The sequence below is a fragment of the Bufo gargarizans genome, chromosome 4 (assembly GCF_014858855.1).
Source record: "Bufo gargarizans isolate SCDJY-AF-19 chromosome 4, ASM1485885v1, whole genome shotgun sequence".
Lineage (NCBI taxonomy): Eukaryota > Metazoa > Chordata > Amphibia > Anura > Bufonidae > Bufo > Bufo gargarizans.
Genome location: NC_058083.1, coordinates 378,703,131 through 378,721,607, shown reverse-complemented (window position 1 = coordinate 378,721,607; position 18,477 = coordinate 378,703,131). Strand labels below are relative to the sequence as shown.

Sequence of the window (18,477 nt, the reverse complement as noted above, 5' to 3'; positions counted from 1 at the left end):
CGGTGAAATTCGCATTTCTCAAGCTTACCGAACAGCTTGTTCTCCGGTAACCGTTGCAACACTCGTCTGACATCCAGAATGTGGGCCTCCATGGATTCAGAATATACCAAGATGTCATCCAAATAGACCACCACACACTGCTGCAACAGGTCACGGAAAACATCGTTGATGAATTCCTGGAAGACTGCGGGCGCATTGCACAACCCAAAGGGCATAACCAAGGATTCATAATGACCGGTCCTGGTGTTAATCGCGGTCTTCCACTCATCGCCCGCCTTGATCCTTACCAGGTTATATGCCGCCCTCAGGTCGAGTTTGGTAAAGACCGTGGCCCCTTTGAGGCGATCGAACAGCTCGGAAATCAAGGGTATCGGGTAAGCGTTCTTGATCGTGATGCGATTGAGACCCCTGTAATCGATGCAAGGCCTCAACTCACCGCCCTTCTTTTTCACAAAGAAAAATCCAGCCCCTGCCGAGGACGAGGATTTGCGAATGTGTCCGCGTGAAAGCGCCTCCCTCACGTACTCCTCCATGGCCTCATTCTCCGCTACCGACAGTGGATAGACTTTGCCACGAGGAGGAACGGCACCAGATTGTAACTCTATGGCACAATCGTATGGGCGGTGCGGAGATAGGGCAACCGCACGCACCTTATCGAATACATCCCGGTACTCCTCGTATTCAGGAGGCAACAGAGAGTCCGAGGAAGTACACAGCAACTTGACAGACCCATGGATGCAACTAGCCCCACACTGCGGTGACCACGAGAGGATCTCGGCCGATCTCCAATCGAAAGTCGGATTATGCTTCTGGAGCCAGGGGTACCCCAAGACCACCGAGTAGTGTGGAGACGAAATAACCTGGAAACAGACCGACTCTCTGTGAACGGCACCAATGGCCATCCCCACTGGAAGGGTCTCATGAGTCACGTGTGGCGGCAGAAGGGGTCTGCCGTCTATCGCCTCAAGAGCCAGTGGGGAACCTCGAGGCTGCAGAGGAATGGAATTGGCGGCAGCGAACACACTATCAATGAACAAACCACCAGCACCAGAGTCCACCAACGCCTGGGTCGTCACCGAGCCCCCGACCCAGGAGAGGACAACAGTAATCAGTGGTTTGTCAACACGGGAAACCGGGGACGAGGAGACTCCACCCAAGATCTGCCCCCGACAGGATCTCAGGTGCGAGCGTTTCCCGAACGGTTCGGGCATGCCAACCAAAAATGCCCACCGAGACCACAGTACATGCATCGGCCCTCGCGTCTCCGGAGTGCCCTCTCCCCCTCGGACAGGCGAGCAAACCCCAGCTGCATGGGTTCACCCCCAGACAAGTCATCCCCAGGAGGCGTGGGAGGAGAGGGAGGCACGGGTGGGACAGCAAACGTAGGCGCCAATCTGTTAGAAGGCCTCCGCAGGCTCTCCTTAAAGGAAGGTCTCTCCCTGAGTCTGGTGTCAATCAAAATCAGGAAAAAAATAAGAGACTCGAGCTCCACTGGTAGGTCCTTAGCTGCAACCTCATCCTTCAAGGCATCCGAGAGACCATAAGAGAAAGCAGCGACCAGAGCCTCATTATTCCAGCCCACCTCTGCTGCCAGGGTACGAAACTCAATGGCGTATTCAGCTACGGATCGTGAACCCTGTCTGATGGACATAAGGAGCTTCGCAGCAGAGGCAGCACGAGCCGGCACATCAAATACCTTTCGAAGAGAAGCAACAAAACCGGAAAACTCGGCAACCACCGGATTGTTGTTCTCCCATAAAGGGCTGGCCCAGGCCAAGGCCTTGTCCGAGAGCAGCGAGATCAAGAAGCCCACCTTTGATCTCTCAGTAGGAAAGGCATGTGGCAGCAACTCGAAATAAATGCCCACCTGGTTAAGGAAACCTCAGCACTGAGTTGGCTCTCCCCCAAAGCGCTGTGGAAGGGGGGCAGAACCGGTCATACCCCGAAACACCGCAGGCGCAGCAACAGGTGTCGGGGTAGACTCTGGCGCAAGAACCGGAGCGGCAGTAGGAGCGGGTCCAGGAGCGACAACCGACCCATCGGCAACGGAAGCTAAATGAGCCGTGCGTTCAAGCAGGGTTTGCAACACCACAGCGAACCGACCCAACAGGTGATCCTGCTGATCAAGTCTGGCAACCAGCGTAGGTAGCGAGGATGGCCCTGTACCGTCAGAATTCATGGCTTGATCCTAATGTCATGGAACCATGAACCAGACGTACAACAAGAGATAAGTGGAAATAAGAAGGCTTTATTGAAAATCAAGCTGTAAGGCAAAAGTCCAAACGGATGGCTAAACCGAAGCAGGGTCTTGCGAAGCCAGAGGTCAGGAACCAGAAGGGTAGTCAGACGAAGCCTGGATCAGGAACCAGCAGGGTAGTCAGACGAAGCCTGGATCAGGAACCAGCAGGGTAGTCAGACGAAGCCAGGATCAGGAACCAGAAGCAGCAGCAGTCTTAGAAGCATGTGAACACAGGAGGACCAAGCAAGGAACTGAAGCCACAGACCTCCTATATATATGAGCTAGGCATCCAGCTCCTCCCAGTGGGAAGGAGAAGCCGCAGGGTGGGAGGCTACAAGAAACCCAGAAACCAAGATGGCCGCCAGCACATGTCAAACGAAGGAGAACAGCAAGAAGGTAAGACCATGACAGGTCAAAACAGACAGTAGCCAAGTGATCTGGTCAGAATTAGGAGCATAAATGTTGACAAAGGTATACATCCTATGGCCAATAAGCCTTTTTAGAATAATATATCTGCCATCGGGATCTTGTGTGTGCGCAGAGTATGTGAAGGGAACATCTTTTCTGAATCCTATACTCACTCTTCTAGAGGCTGCACCATTTGCCCCACAATGATACCAATTCGGAAATTTAGAGAGGGAAAGATCTGGATAATTACCATGTTTATAATGGGTTTCCTTGAGGAATATAACAGAACATTTTTCTTTCCCTAGTAGGGAGAAAATTTGGGATCTTTTAGATGGGGATCTGAGTCCCTTTACATTGAAGGACACTAATTTGAGGTCAGTCATGGCTAGGAGAGTGGGGTTTCTTGGCAGCCTCTAGAAAAGTAAATACACCTTCTGCGATTGACCTATAGTTGTAGAAGTAATACCCAAGTGTTCTACACTAAGAAAATATAAGAGATAATCAAAAACATAACAGTAAAGTAGCGGTAATGTAGCAAATAGCAGCATTATCAACAATGTGAAGCTTGATGGCTTCTTCAGAGGGGGGAAAATGGGGTTAACCCAAATTAGAGGTCTTGCTTTTTTTGGGACTAAGTAAGATGGGAGATATGGACTTCAGAAGAGGGGGTGGGGGAGGGGGGAAAGGGAAGTAAAAAGTCAGATGAAACATTAGAAGAGACATTAGCATTGCATGTATGATCTTAACAATACTAGTGAGAGAGGATTAAGAGGTAGATTCAGATATCCTCCTGGGGGTCAGGTTGCCGCTGCGGTATTTCATGCGTTGTCGCTTAGGTGTTGATGATTTCTCCCAGGGCGTCATCTTCGGGAGATCTGGTAGTGAGGTGATTTTGGACACCGCATCACAATTTGCAGTGTCCAGTGGAGAAATGTCCATAATAGAGAATGCTTCTTCGAAATCCATATAAGTGGAAATCTTGGAAGAAAGAAGAGACAGAGGGGATATGATAGAAACTTTTAAATACATAAAGGGAATCAACTCGGTAAAGGAGGAGAGCATATTTAAAAGAAGAAAAACTACCACAAGAGGACACAGTTTTAAATTAGAGGGGCAAAGGTTTAAAAGTAATATAAGGAAGTATTACTTTACTGAGAGAGTAGTGGATGCATGGAATAGCCTTCCTGCAGAAGTGGTAGCTGCAAATACAGTGAAGGAGTTTAAGCATGCATGGGATAGGCATAAGGCTATACTTCATATAAGATAGGGCCAGGGACTATTCATAGGATTCAGATATATTGGGCAGACTAGATGGGCCAAATGGTTCTTATCTGCCGACACATTCTATGTTTCTATGTTTCTATGTCTTTCTGAATACTTAAAGGTCAGGTCAAAGGGAAAGGTCCATCTATAAGGGATATGCTTGCTGCGGAGATGGTCGGTAAGGGGTTTCAGAGTTTTCCTCTTTCTTAGAGTAACAGGAGAAAGGTCTTGGTATATTGCAATGGATGATTCGCCGAAAGAGATGTTATTTAAAGCTCTAGCCGCATTGAATATTTGTTCCTTATCTATGTAGTTCAGAAATCGGCAGATAATGTCTCTGGGTGGTTCAGAGTCTTTTGGCTTCTGTCTAAGAGCTCTATGAGCCCTTTCTATAATCATGCAAGAAGAGTCGCCATTTTCCATGAGGGTCTCAGCAATTTGTTTAATGGTGGACATGAGTTCTTCATTAGGCACCGTTTCAGGATCCTCCATAGCTACATGCAAGTAATTTATATGCTGTTGGCAGGAGGAGAGGGATTGAGAGACAACTGAGCTGTGTTCCAGGGCGGCCTGTTGGATGTTTTCCAGGTACTCGACCCTGTAACCTATATGCTGAATCTCATGGGTTAGTACCGAGATCTCTTGTTTGAGAGGGGTCAAAACTTCTGCCAGGGCTTGTTTGATGAAACGCCTGGACACAGGTAAGGTGCGGGAGCATACAGACTCACCCCCAACTCTTTTACCCTCAGACAGGCCTCCTTCATTGACTGCTTGAGTGCGCTCGTTGAGGGCGCTATCTTGGTTTCTTTAGCTGCAGGCATTACAGCCAGTTTCTTTAGGACTTTCGCCATGCCTGCTCCAGGATTAGATCCCTTCGGGATTACAGTAGAGTCTGTAGGCTTTTGTCCTCCAATCTTTACCATTATGAAGTCTGCCAGCTAACGTAAGCAGGTCCCGTAGCAAGAAGATAAGTGGAGCTCAGCAAAGCATGTCTTCACAGTTCAGACATTGGCTCCACCCCCTGTACACATTGCTTCTATTATACCTCTTTTGTGTGCCAGGACTGTTTTATAATCCCAATCTGGCCCTGATGTCATAAATTATAAAATGCAGCAGCAAGCATATTTCATGTAACAAAGGGAGAGGCCTGGAATGTGTAGTTGGAGAGGCTATAAAAGGGGAATGCCACTCTATTAGGTACTCCTCTATCAGCTGATATGACTAGAGCTCACATTACCCTAATCCCCAAAGAAGGTAAAGACCATGCATTATGCCCCAATTATAGACCCATCTCCCTTCTTAATATCGATTTAAAACTTTTAGCCAAGTTACTTGCAAATAGACTGGCGGGACTCCTTCCGTCATTAATCCAAAGAGATCAAGTGGGTTTTGTAAAACAAAGAGAAGGAAAGGATAATACGGCCCGGATCCTCAATATCATCCATTATGTAAAAAAAAAAAAAAACTCCCCCTAGTCCTTCTCAGCACAGATGCTGAGAAGGCTTTCGATAGGGTCAACTGGTCCTTTATGTATTCAGTATTGCAGTCTCGCACTTTCCCTTCCCCTTTTATACATGCAATAAAAGCTATGTATCAACATGCCTCAGCATTAGTTCGGGTAAATGACACCCTTTCTGCCCCATTTAAGATTCGCAATGGCACAAGCCAAGGCTGTCCCTTATCCCCACTCCTATTTGTCCTCGCCTTAGAACCTCTACTACAGACCATTAGATTAGATGGGGATATTCAGGGAATAACCTTAGGTGACCAGCAGCATAAAATTGCCGCCTTTGCGGATGATTTGCTTCTAATTGTTAGCAATCCTGAAACTGCTCTCCCTAAGATCTATGGCCATTTAGAAACATATGGATCATTTTCCAATTTCAAAGTGAACCACAATAAATCTTTAATAATCTCCACTGGCCTTAAAAAATCTTTAAAAGCCATCTTGAAGCATGTTCTCCTTTTAATTGGTCATTCCCCTTTGTAACATTCCTAGGGGTAAAAATGAGTACAGATCCGAACCAGCTTTTCAATTTAAACTATATCCCTCTCCAAAACAAATTGTCTGAAGATTTGAATTCTCTGGATGTCCCTATACTCTCATGGTTTGGGAGGAAAAATATCCTGCTTTCCCTCATTATTCCTAAACTTGCCTACCTCCAACAGACCCTACCTATCCCAGTTCCCGCCTCATTCCATTCTAAACTTAGGACCATGTTTCGAGCTTTCATCTGGAACAAGAAAAAAGCCAGATTATCTTATAAATGTCTGTCTTATCCAAGAGAGAGAGGAGGTATATCGTTACCAGATCCAGCACTATATGGCAAAGCGGTATTACTCACTAGAGTGGTGGATTAGATGATTGCCCCCAAACAGAAATCGTTGGTCCCGATAGAAGAATCCTTACTTGGGATTCCTTTTAGAGCTGCGCTTCTAGGACGGATGTCACCTCTTCCTCTCCATCCGGAAGTTACCCCAATAATGAAGCCTACCCTACACACATGGAATGACCTACAGTCCTCGCCTCTAAGCTCTCCACTTCCTTCTCCCATTCTAATAATTAGTGACATATTTAACTTAGCCCCCCCAGGCCTTACAAAACAGCCTACCTACAGAGGTTAGACAGGCTAAGGCGAGATTGATCGATTTCTACGAAGATGGCCAACTGATCTCTATAAAAGCAATGAACGATCTTCTGAAAGTACCTTATTCTAGCTTCAATGGACTCCATTTTTTGAGGGCCTATCTGTCTCAAAACATCCAAATACAAAACTTGTTACGCCCGATAACATGGTTTGAGCACTTGATTTCTCAAGAGTATTCCCCACGTAAACCGATTTCACAGTGGTACAACAGGTTGAGGACCCCTCCTACTGCCCTGACGCCAGCTTTCATTAGAATGTGGGAAAAAGACTTAGGGAAATGTTTCTCCCCTGAAGAAACCATCAACATTTATAACTCCCCTCATAAAGCCTCAAGATGCGTTAAGATCCAGGAGAATAACTATAAAATTATTACACGATGGTATAAAACCCCTGACAAGACCTGTTTATACTCAACCTCAGCGTCTGACACATGTTGGAAATGCTCAAAGCATACAGGTACATTTCTCCATATTTGGTGGTTGTGCCCAATTCTGTCGAGATGGTGGTTTACGATTTTTCTAACTTGCAATAAAATCTGTGGTTCTAACATTGCTCCAACACCAGAGGTTACTCTCCTAAATCTCTTTCCCCATGATCCCCCATCACCCAATCTGGCACTTTTTAAACAATTATTGAACAACGCCAAATTACTAGTCCCCCTATTGTGGTTATCAACGGAAGTTCCCAATACGGAACAATGGTTACAAAAAATTGACCAAATATACCGCCTAGAGGAGTTAGACTCATGGGAAATGAGATCACATCTCAAATTCCTGAAGATATGGAGTCGATGGATATCCTTTAGGGGTTATTAGGCGAAAACCTGACGAAGCGAGATCTCCCAAGGTTGACTGTTATACGGTGGTTTTGTCTAAATTTACCCCCCCATTACTAACACTCCCTTTAGCTTCACATACACTAAAACACAGAAAGAACTGCTCCTGTTTTTGAGACCCGTCTCGGATGTGTCTTCTGGCTATGCCTTTCAGATGTGTCAATTAGATCTATCTATCGGATGCGCTTCTCAGAGGAGATTTTTAGATATGTTCCTCAGTTATATCAATCGAATGATTAACTATTAATCTCAAATATGTACTTTAAAGTAGATATAAGTCCAAAAGTGATGTGTAATATTGGCGTCCTAATGAATAACCACCTAGATATCAATTTGTTCCATGATTTATATCTGACAAACCTGGAATTTGTTTTGATTTGTTTAAGAATAGTGGGGACTTGCAGTTTTCCACTATTCTTTTTTCTTTTTTATGTTATTGAATGGCTCAATAAAGATTATATATATAAAAATAAAAAAAACGCATTGCCTCAGCGCAGAAAAAAACTGAACTGAACGCAATCGCAGACAAAACTGACTGAACTTGCAAAATAGTGTGCGTTTCCCTGAACGAACCCTGAACGCATCCAGACATAATCTGTTACGTTCGTGTGAAAGGGGCCTAAAGCTTCTATTCTAGTGTGAGGGAAATTAAAGGGAAAGGGTAGAAAAGAAGAGGAATTGTGCAGAATAGGGAAAGGCAGGGAAAGCTTTTAGCCAGGAAGTGAGAAGTGAGAATCTAAGGCTGGGTGTGCCTGGCAGTGCCTTCTAGTTGCATCTACTGCTCCAGAACCTCAAAAGCATTTTCCCCATTTTAACACAAATACAGTTGTTTTTTGTGTGTGGGGGGGGGGATACTAGAACAAAATCTGTGACATCTCCAGACAGTTTAATTTAGTTTTTTTGGTTTGGGATAATCACAATAGAGTATATGTGTGCAACGTGTGTCTTAGAATACAGAGGGTAGCATTTTAAATTTCTGAGTGAAAACATGAAATACTAGTTGCAATATATAGCAATACAAAATACAAGAATGCAACGCTGTCTTATAATACACTGCAATGTAATATTTTGTCTATAATTATCTGTCAGGGCATCTTCAGACAGTTCAATTTTTTTTAATATATTTTTTTTTTTTGGGGGGGGGGGGCTTGGGAAAATAGCAGTATATGTATGAAATGTGTGTCTTATGATGCCCTAATAGCCTAGACCAGCAGGAGCACTAATTCAAGGTATTTAACCCCTCACATGCCAGGGGTAAAGGCGCCTGTCTCATGTAAGCTGTTACAGAAGAAGCAGGCTCCCTCTGTATCGCATTTGCACCCTGCAAATGAGATTGAGGGGTGCCAATGTTGGTGAAGGCAGGCTTGGATCTAGTGTAGGCCTCAGGCCTGCTTCAGGTGTTTTCCATGGGCTTCGCCTCTGTAAAGGACTGACATTAAAATGCATTGCAATAGTGCAATGTATTTTACAAGTGATCAAAAGATTGCCTATTATAGTCCCCTTGTGGGTCTATTAAATAGTTTTAAAAAAAGTTTTTCTTTGATAAAACACTTTTCAATAAAAAAAGCGCAAATTAAATGTCCACATATTTGCCATTGCTGCATCCATCATAACCCTAACTGCGCAATAAACATGTAATTTATAGAGTAGAAAAATAAGTAGGGCGGCTCTCACTAGTGTAGATCCATTAAAAATACTTATTTATTTGTGCAAAATATACTTTAATACAGCAGACCAGGGCGGCACGCATTCCTCCACACATAGTAGCGGTGATGTCCGTTTCACGCAGACATGCATTTCTTCAGGCCAATGATGTCAACGTGTACTCTCACGCTGCTTTTTAAGCACCTTGTGGTACAGTTGCCATGAACACGCATGACTCCACCGTGCCTCAGTTTAGCTATTAAAACAACACAGCATCATGATATTAAAAACATGTAAACAATAATATGCAGATTTCTATAGAAAAACACTTAAGTCATTTCTATCAGTCGATCCTAATTGACCCAGCGCTCCTGTGCGTAGGATCCACCTAGCTTCCTTTTGTAATAGCAAACAGTGTCTATCCCCACCTAGTGGGGGGTTGGGAAACATCTCTATACCAGCAAACCACAGGGTATCACAACTCCCTCCATGCACCTCTCTTATGTGCTTGATAAACCTGGGACAACCTTTACCTGATTGTACAGAGTTGATATGTTCCCTAACCCTTTCGAACAGGCAATTAATCGTCTTCCCTATGTAAAAGTGGCCACAGTGGCATTTAAGTAAGTAAACCACAAATGTGCTCCTACAGGTTATAAAGCTGTTAACCATATGGTGGACACCTCCAAAATCTAACACTTTTCTTTGTGAGTTAACCCTGCAAAAGGAATAATTCTCGCATTTAAAGTTTCCCTTAGGCCTACTATCTCGTAGCCAAGTATTCCTTGTCTCAGCTACAAAGCGACTCCTTAATATTTTGTCCCTAATAGTGTGGCTCCTCCTGAATGTTATTAATGGTTTGTCGACCACGTACTTTGCAAAAAAAGTGTCCCTTCTCAAAATGTCCCAATTATTATACATGGCCTTACGTATACAATCAGCCATAGGACTAAACTGATTGTATCATGATGCTGTGTTGTTTTAATAACTAAACAAAGGTACGGTGGCGTAATGCGTGTTCATGGCAACTGTACCACAAGGTGTTTAAGAAGCAGCGCAAGAGTACGCGTTAACGTCAGTGGCCTGAAGAAGCACGTGTCTGCGCGAAACGGCCGTCACCGCTACTATGTGTGGGAGGACTGCGTGCCGCCCTGGTCTGCTGTATTGAAGTTTATTTTGCACAAATAAAGAAATATTTTTATTGGATGTACATTGGTCAGTGCCATCCTGCTTTCGGGTGAAATTTATGGAAAATGTGAAAAGTTCACGCTACAGTGATATTATATCATGAAAGTAGGGCATTAAAGTAGAAGCACGTCCCCACAAAAAATGTCAATGTCTCAAAAACTTTGTCATGTGGCCTTGAGCATCAATTACAGCTTGACAACAACATCTCATGACAAAAAGTTGACTTATTGTGTGCTGGGGCATGGCATCCCACTCTTCTTGAAGGGCAGTTCTCAGATCATTGAGGTTCTGGGGTGCAGAGTTACGAGCAGCCACACAGCGACTCAGCTAATCCCATTGATTTTCAATGGGTTTCAGGTCTGGGGAAAGTGCAAGCCACTCCATTTTAGTATGGTCTTGTAACTGTACCATTCACAAAGTGTAGGGCAGTTCTGTATTGAGTAGACACACCTGCCTATACTGGTACCCCACCACCACCAAAAGCTCGTCTGGTGACAACAGTGGCTGATACATAGCGCTCTCCTTGACGTCTCCAACATCGTTGGCAGCCATCATTTCTGCTCAACGTGAATCGACTGAGGCCCACTGGTCCCTTGTCCAGTGTAGATGCTCCCTGGCCCATGAAAGATTATGATGCCTCTGGTCAGGTACCCTTGTAGGTCATCTAGCATGTAGACCATGCTGATGTAAATGTTTCAAATGTTCTGACATGACACTTGGGTGCCTCTCACCTCTTTTAAATGTGCCTGGAGTTGTGTGGCATTTATCATCCAGTTCCACAGGGCACATTTGTTCACAATGAAGCGGTTATCAGTGTGGGATGTGGCCAAAGGATGTCCACTTCTATGCTTTTTTGTGACTCTTCCAGTCTCTCTGTATCTATGTTGCAACCTGCTGATGACACTCTGTGACACTCTAAGCTCAGTGGCCACTTCCGTCTGAGAACATCCTGCTTGAAGCATCGCAACGGCGAGGTACTGTTGATCAATTTTTAGGTGTTGTCTTGGTCTCATGATGTCAAAATGGGAACAGCATAATGAGGAGGACTGTTTAAATACAAGTTCTAATTGAACCAGGAAATTTATCGGGCAATTCATGGATCAAACACCTGTTGTAAATTTTGCTGTTAAGCTCCTTGTTAGAGAACAGCAAGTTGTACAAAAAGAACTGAAACTATGAAAAGTTGGACATATGCATTCAAAAGTTTAGAGAAGGTCACATTAAGTTCACTTGTAAAGGTTAGAGTGGATTTTAGGTTCATTCTTTTTTAGGTAGTGTATAGTTTTATTGGAGAAGATTCTGTAAAACTTGTATCTCATTCATTTAAATTCCTGTTCATTCTGGTATTTGAAGTCAAGTAGACTATGTAATTGACAGGCTTTCCTCTATGACTAACAGCTACAGTATCTCTGTATACACAGTCACTGATATGACCACGTTCTTGAATTTAGAGCCCAGAATGAACACAGATATAAATCAATAAATGACAACGTATACTAATCTTTTCCCAAAAAACGATATATTATTATTTAACTTGTTTTATAGCTTGATCAAATAAGATGTGCTGCTGTGTTTGTCTTTATTTTTATTTTTTTACATAAAACTGACATTTTTTGTTTCTGGTTTTAGATGCTGCTCAGTTAATGTGGTTTGAAAAGCTTTATATTTGGCTTGTCTGTTTTGAAAAATATATCTTATACCCATCAATCATTTTAAATGCAGTTACTACTGAAGCCTTATCAATCAGTGGTTTCAAACGGTTTGGAAAACAGTAAGTTCTTTTTTTAAATATATTATACTTTTAAGGAGAATACAAATATTTAGACAGAGTTTTCTGAATAGTACCAGTATTATGCCTCATTCACACATCAGTGTTCGGACACAGAACAGGGGCAGATCTATCTCTTATACCTTATATCTGTGGATGCTCCAATTCTGGTTTGTGCTCACAATCAGTGATGGAAATCACCTATCAAAACACTGATGTGTGAATGAGGCTTTAAACATTTCTTATCTCTTATAGCGGCACAATGATTTGAAGTTGATAGGATAGAGAGCACTAGTGGATTTGCAGACTTTTACTTTTACATTTTCTCTCCGTGGTTTCTTTTCTGGCTTTCTGTAGTACTTTCATCGAGTTGTGTTCTGAGATTAGGGACAGTATTTTATGTTACGTATTTTTGAACGCTTCTTAAAATTTTTCCTAAAGGGGTTGTCTAGCTTTGTGAGCCTTTCTGTCAGATGCCCCTCCACCTTGTGGAACCTACGAAGGGAAGCATACTTCCCTGATCCTTGCCTCTGCTTTCTGCTTCTTCGGTCTTCCACTACCATAGATGCCCGTCAGTTGCCGCTTGTAAACTTCCATTCTCCACAGCGATCATGTGTCCCCCAAGCGTCACGTGGGTCAATGGCGGGCTGGAGCTGCACATATGACTAAAGATGAGCGAATCTAATCCCACTAAGTGGATTTTGATCCAAATTTCAGGACAAATTCTATTAGCCTTGAAGTCGAATTTCCTCGTGCTGCGTGTTAGCGAATTGATTTGCGAGATTTCGTGCCAGATCTTCAAGCAAGATGGCTGCGGCTGGCCCTTCATTTGCATTGCTTGATTCCGGCAGGCAGTTCCGGATCCAGAAATCTGTATGCAAATGGATACCGCATCCGGATCCGTCTCACAAATGCATTGCAATACCGGATCCGTCTCTCCGGTTGTCATCCGGAAAAACGGATCCGGTATTTATCTTTTTCACACTTTTAAAGGTCTGTGCATGTGCAGTAGTGTTGATCGAGTACCAAAGTGCTTGGGTGTTTGGGTGCTCGGGTTGAACACCAATGGGAGAACCTGAGCATTAAACCAGGCACCCCTGCTCTGAAGAGAGGAGGGTGTCTGGTTCATAGGAAAAGGTCATAACTTGATGGAAACACCACCGAAATGGTTCGGGAACAGCATGGGGAGGATGTCTGGATGCATCTTTGACTCCCAGGTCGCTGCTGGGAACGATGTTGTCCGAGTAGTACGCCACTTTTACAGATTGACACTAATATACACAAAACTGAAGATAAAATCGATTTTGGTGAGCTGACCCTCTAAAAGATTGTAGGTGAGGGCCTGCTGCTGAGCTGACCGTCTAAAACATTATATGCAAGTCATGATTTTCCTGTATAAATCGTTGGTTGTTACGATAAAAAATGTCAGTTAAATATATCATATAGGAGACACACACAGTGATATTTGAGAAGTGAAATGAAGTTTATTGGATTTACAGAAAGTGTGCTATAATTGTGCTATTATTGTTTAAACACAATTAGGCAGGTGCATACATTTGGGCACCACAAAAAAAAAATGATATCAATATTTAGTAGAGCCTCCTTTTGTAGAAATTACAGCCTCTAAACGCTTCCTGTAGGTTCCAATGAGAGTCTGGATTCTGGTTGAAGGTATTTTGGACCACTCTTTACAAAACATCTTTAGTTCATTCAGATTTGATGGCTTCCGAGCATGGACAGCTCTCTTTAAGTCACACCATAGATTTTCAATTATATTCAGGTCTGGGGACTGAGGTGGCCATTCCAGAACGTTGTACTTGTTCCTCTGCATAAATGCCTTAGTGGATTTTGAGCAGTGTTTAGGGTTGTTGTCTTGTTGAAAGATCCAGCCCCGGGGCAGCTTCAGCTTTGTCACTGATTCCGGGACATTGGTCTCCAGAATCTGCTGATACTGAGTGGAATCCATGTGTCCCTCAACTTTGACAAGATTCCCAGTCCCTGCACTGGCCACACAGCCCCACAGCATGATGGAACCACCACCATATGTTACTGTAGATAGCAGGTGTTTTTCTTGGAATGCTGTGTTCTTTTTCCTCCATGCATAACGCTCCTTGTTATGGCCAAATAACTCAATTTTAGTTTCATCAGTCCTTAGCACCTTATTCCAAAATGAAGCTGGCTTGTCCAAATGTGCTTTAGCCCACCTCAAGTGGCACTTTTTGTGCTGTGGGCGGAGAAAAGGCTTCCTCTGCATCACTCTCGCATACAGCATCTCCTTGTGTAAAGTGTGCCGAATGGTGAACGATGCACAGTGACTCCATCTGCAGCAAGATGATGTTGTAGGTCTTTGGTGCTGGTCTGTGGGTTGATTCTGACTGTTCTCACCATTCGTCGCTTCTGTCTATCCAAGATTTTTCTTGGTCTGCCACTTCGTGCCTTAACTTGAATTGAGCCTGTGGTCTTCCATTTCCTCAATATGTTCCTAACTGTGGAAACAGACAGCTGAAATCTCTGACAGCTTTCTGTATCCTTCCCCCTAAACCATGATGGTGAACAATCTTTGTCTTCAGGTCATTTGAGAGTTGTTTTGAGACCCCCATGTTGCTACTCTTCAGAGAAAATTAAAAGAGGAGGGAAACTTACAATTGACCCCCTTAAATACTCTTTCTCATAATTGCATTCACCTGTGTATGTAGGTCAGGGGTCACTGAGCTTACCAAGCCAATTTAAGTTCCAATAATTAGTTCTAAAGGTTTTGGAATCAATAAAATGACAACAGTGCCCAAATTTATGCACCTGCCTAATTTTGTTTAAACAATTATCGCACACTTTCTGTAAATCCAATAAACTTAATTTCCTTTCTCAAATATCACTGTGTGTGTCTCCTATATGATATATTTAACTGACATTTTTTATCGTAACAACCAACGATTTATACAGGAAAATCATGACGATTAACAAGGTTGCCCAAACTTTTGCATCCCACTGTACAATAAACAATATTATTAAACACAATACAAACCTAACTACAGTACACTACACAATACACAATTCCCATTCCACCCCACACACACTATCTATACTTTACACTCACATACACATTAGCAGTCCACCCAACCTGGCTCTAAGCTATCCCTATGGGAGAAACAAAGGGTTAACATACATTCAGCTGCTGCTGGGGTAGGCAAGGCAGCAGTGAAGGGGTAAAGGATTACAGGGCAGCTACAGGGGTAACTGGGGCTGCCTCAAGGGTCAATGGGTGTAAGAAGACAGGGCTGAGGTTAATACTTTAGGAGGTCAGCAGCAGGGGTAAATACTGACTGCATGAGTTCAGCAGCCAGGGTTAGGAGATGGTTGGTGGAGCAGGAATTAATGCAGGGGTTATGCAGCAGGTGTTATTGGTGGTATAGGGGAAAAGGGGTTAAATGCAGACATGGGATGAACAGGGGTAAATCAGGGCAGGGGTATTAAGGGTACTGCAATGCTGGAGGGAAAGGGTTACTCAACAATCTCCAGGGGCATGTGGGGCTCTGCCTCTCTTCCTTCAGGGAGCTGTTCGGTCCATCTTATCCTTTCATATCTTTTTCTCCCATGTGTGTCTGTTTTAGGCCGTCCCAAGAGAGAGTGCCTTTGTCCTGGCTTGGACTAATATAAGCCCAAAAGCAGCCCACCTTCCCCTCTTCAACAGGAGGGTGATTACATCATTGTGGGAGTGTGTTGGAACTGCCAGTTCTCCCCCTCAGGCTAGCTAAGGATCTGTACAGACAAAGGAATCAAAGGAGTTCCTGCCCAAGGTGTGAATGAGAGCATCCCCCCAGATGCCACACCATGGCATCACACACGCCCACTTCATAACATAACATACATACAGTTGCAAGAAAAAGTATGTGAACCCTTTGGAATGATATGGATTTCTGCACAAATTGGTAATAAAATGTGATCTGATCTTCATCTAAGTCACAATAGACAATAACAGTCTGCTTAAACTAATAGCACACAAAGAATTAAATGTTACCATGTTTTTATTGAACACATGATGTAAACATTCATTGTGCAGGTGGAAAAAGTATGAACCCTTGGATTTAATAACTGGTTGAACCTCCTTTGGCAGCAATAACTTCAACCAAACATTTCCTGTAGTTGCTGATCAGACGTGCACAACGGTCAGGAGTAATTCTTGACCATTCCTCTTTACAGAACTGTTTCAGTTCAGCAATATTCTTGGGATGTCTGGTGTGAATCACTTTCTTGAGGTCATGCCACAGCATATCAATCGGGTTGAGGTCAGAACTCTGACTGGGCCACTCCAGAAGGTGTATGTTCTTCTGTTAAAGCCATTTATGTTGATTTATTTCTATGCTATGGATCGTTGTCCTGTTGCAACACCCATCTTCTGTTGAGCTTCAGCTGGTGGACAGATGGCCTTAAGTTCTCCTGCAAAATGTCTTGATAAACTTGGGAATTCATTTTTCCTTCGATAATAGCAATCCGTCCAGGCGCTTACGCAGCAAAGCAGCACCAATTAATGATGCCCCCACCACCATACTTCACAGTTGGGATGAGGTTTTGATGTTGGTGTGCTGTGCCTCTTTTTTCCCACACACAGTGTTGTGTGGTTCTTCCAAACAACTCAACTTTAGTTTCATCTGTCCACAGAATATGTTGCCAGTACTGCTGTGGAATATCCAGGTGCTCTTGTGCAAACTGTAAACGTGCAGGAATGTATTTTTTTTTGGACAGCAGTGGCTTCCTCTGTGGTATCCTCCCATAAAATCCATTCTCGTTTAGTGTTTTACGTATCGTAGATTCGCTAACAGGGATGTTAGCCTATGCCAGAGACTTTTGCAAGTCTTTAGCTGACACTCTAGGATTCTTCTTCACCTCATTGATCAGTCTGCTCTGTGCTCTTGCAGTCATCTTTACAGGATGGCTACTTCTAGAGAGAGTAGCAGCAGTACTAAACTTTCTCCATTTATAGACAATTTGTTTTACGGTGGACTGATGTACAGCAATGCTTTTGGAGATACTTTTATAACACTTTCACAATCTCATCTCATTGATTGGACTCCAGTTGGCTGACACCTCACTCCAATCAGCTCTTGGAGATGTCATTAGTCTAGGGGTTCACATAATTTTTCCACCTGCACTTTGAATGTTTACATGGTGTGTTCAATAAAAACATGGTAACATTTAATTATTTGTGTGTTAGTAGTTTAAGCAGACTGTGATTGTCTATTGTTGTGACTTAGATGAAAATCAGATCACATTTTATGTCCAATTTGTGCAGAAATCCATATCATTCCAATGGGTTCACATACTTTTTCTTGCAACTGTATATATATGTATATATATATATATATATATATATATATATATATATATACAGTAAAGACCAAAAGTTTGGACACACCTTCTCATTCAAAGAGTTTTCTTTATTTTCATGACTATGAAAATTATAGATTCACACTGAAGGCATCAAAACTATGAATTAACACATGTGGAATTATATACATAACAAAAAAGTGTGAAACAACTGAAAATATGTCATATTCTAGGTTCTTCAAAGTAGCCACCTTTTGCTTTGATTACTGCAGTGCACACTCTTGCATTCTCTTGATGAGCTTCAAGAGGTAGTCACCTGAAATGGTCTTCCAACAGTCTTGAAGGAGTTTCCAGAGATGCTTAGCACTTGTTGGCCCTTTTGCCCTCACTCTGCGGTCCAGCTCACCCCAAACCATCTCGATTGGGTTCAGGTCCGGTGACTGTGGAGGCCAGGTCATTTGGCGCAGCACCCTATCACTCTCCTTCATGGTCAAATAGCCCTTACACAGCCTGGAGGTTTGTTTGGGGTCATTGTCCTGTTGAAAACAAAAGGTTTGGTCCAACTAAACGCAAATCGGATGGAATAGCATGCCGCTGCAAGATGCTGTGGCAGCCATGCTGGTTCAGTATGCCTTCAATTTTGAATAAATCCCCAACAGTGTGACCAGCAAAGCACCCCCACACCATCACACCTCCTCCTCCATGCTTCAAGACATATTTACATATATATATATATATATATATATATATATATATATACTGTATATATATTCAAACATCACCCTTCCGCCTACACCCTCTAAAACATTATATGCGAGGGCCTGCTGGTGAGCTGACCCTCTAAAACATTATATGCAAGGGCCTGCAGGTGAGCTGACCCTCTAAAGGATTGTAGGAGAGGGCCTGCTGGTGAGCCGACCCTCTAAACATTATATGTGAAGGCCTGCAGATGAGCTGACCCTCTAAATCATTATATGCGAGGGACCTTCAGGTGAACTTATCCTCTAAAAGATTGTACGTGTGGTATTGGTGAGCTGACCATCTAAAACTTTACATGTGAGGGCCTGCAGGTGATCTGACCCTATAAAAGATTGTAGGTGAGGGCCTGCTGGTGAACTGACCCTCTAAAACATTACATGCGAGGGCCTGCAGGTGAGCTTAT

The 18,477-nt window shown here is 43.4% G+C and overlaps 1 protein-coding gene across 1 annotated transcript in view; it reads left to right on the top strand.

Moving 5' to 3' along the window:
- The window catches only part of LOC122935448 (pecanex-like protein 2), a 644,117-nt gene that overhangs the window by 35,420 nt on the left and 590,220 nt on the right, over window positions 1–18,477 (top strand). The window contains exon 3 of the mRNA XM_044291215.1: window positions 11,855–11,996. Within this exon, the coding sequence (XP_044147150.1) occupies window positions 11,855–11,996 (142 nt within the window). The remainder of the gene's footprint in view (window positions 1–11,854; window positions 11,997–18,477) is intronic.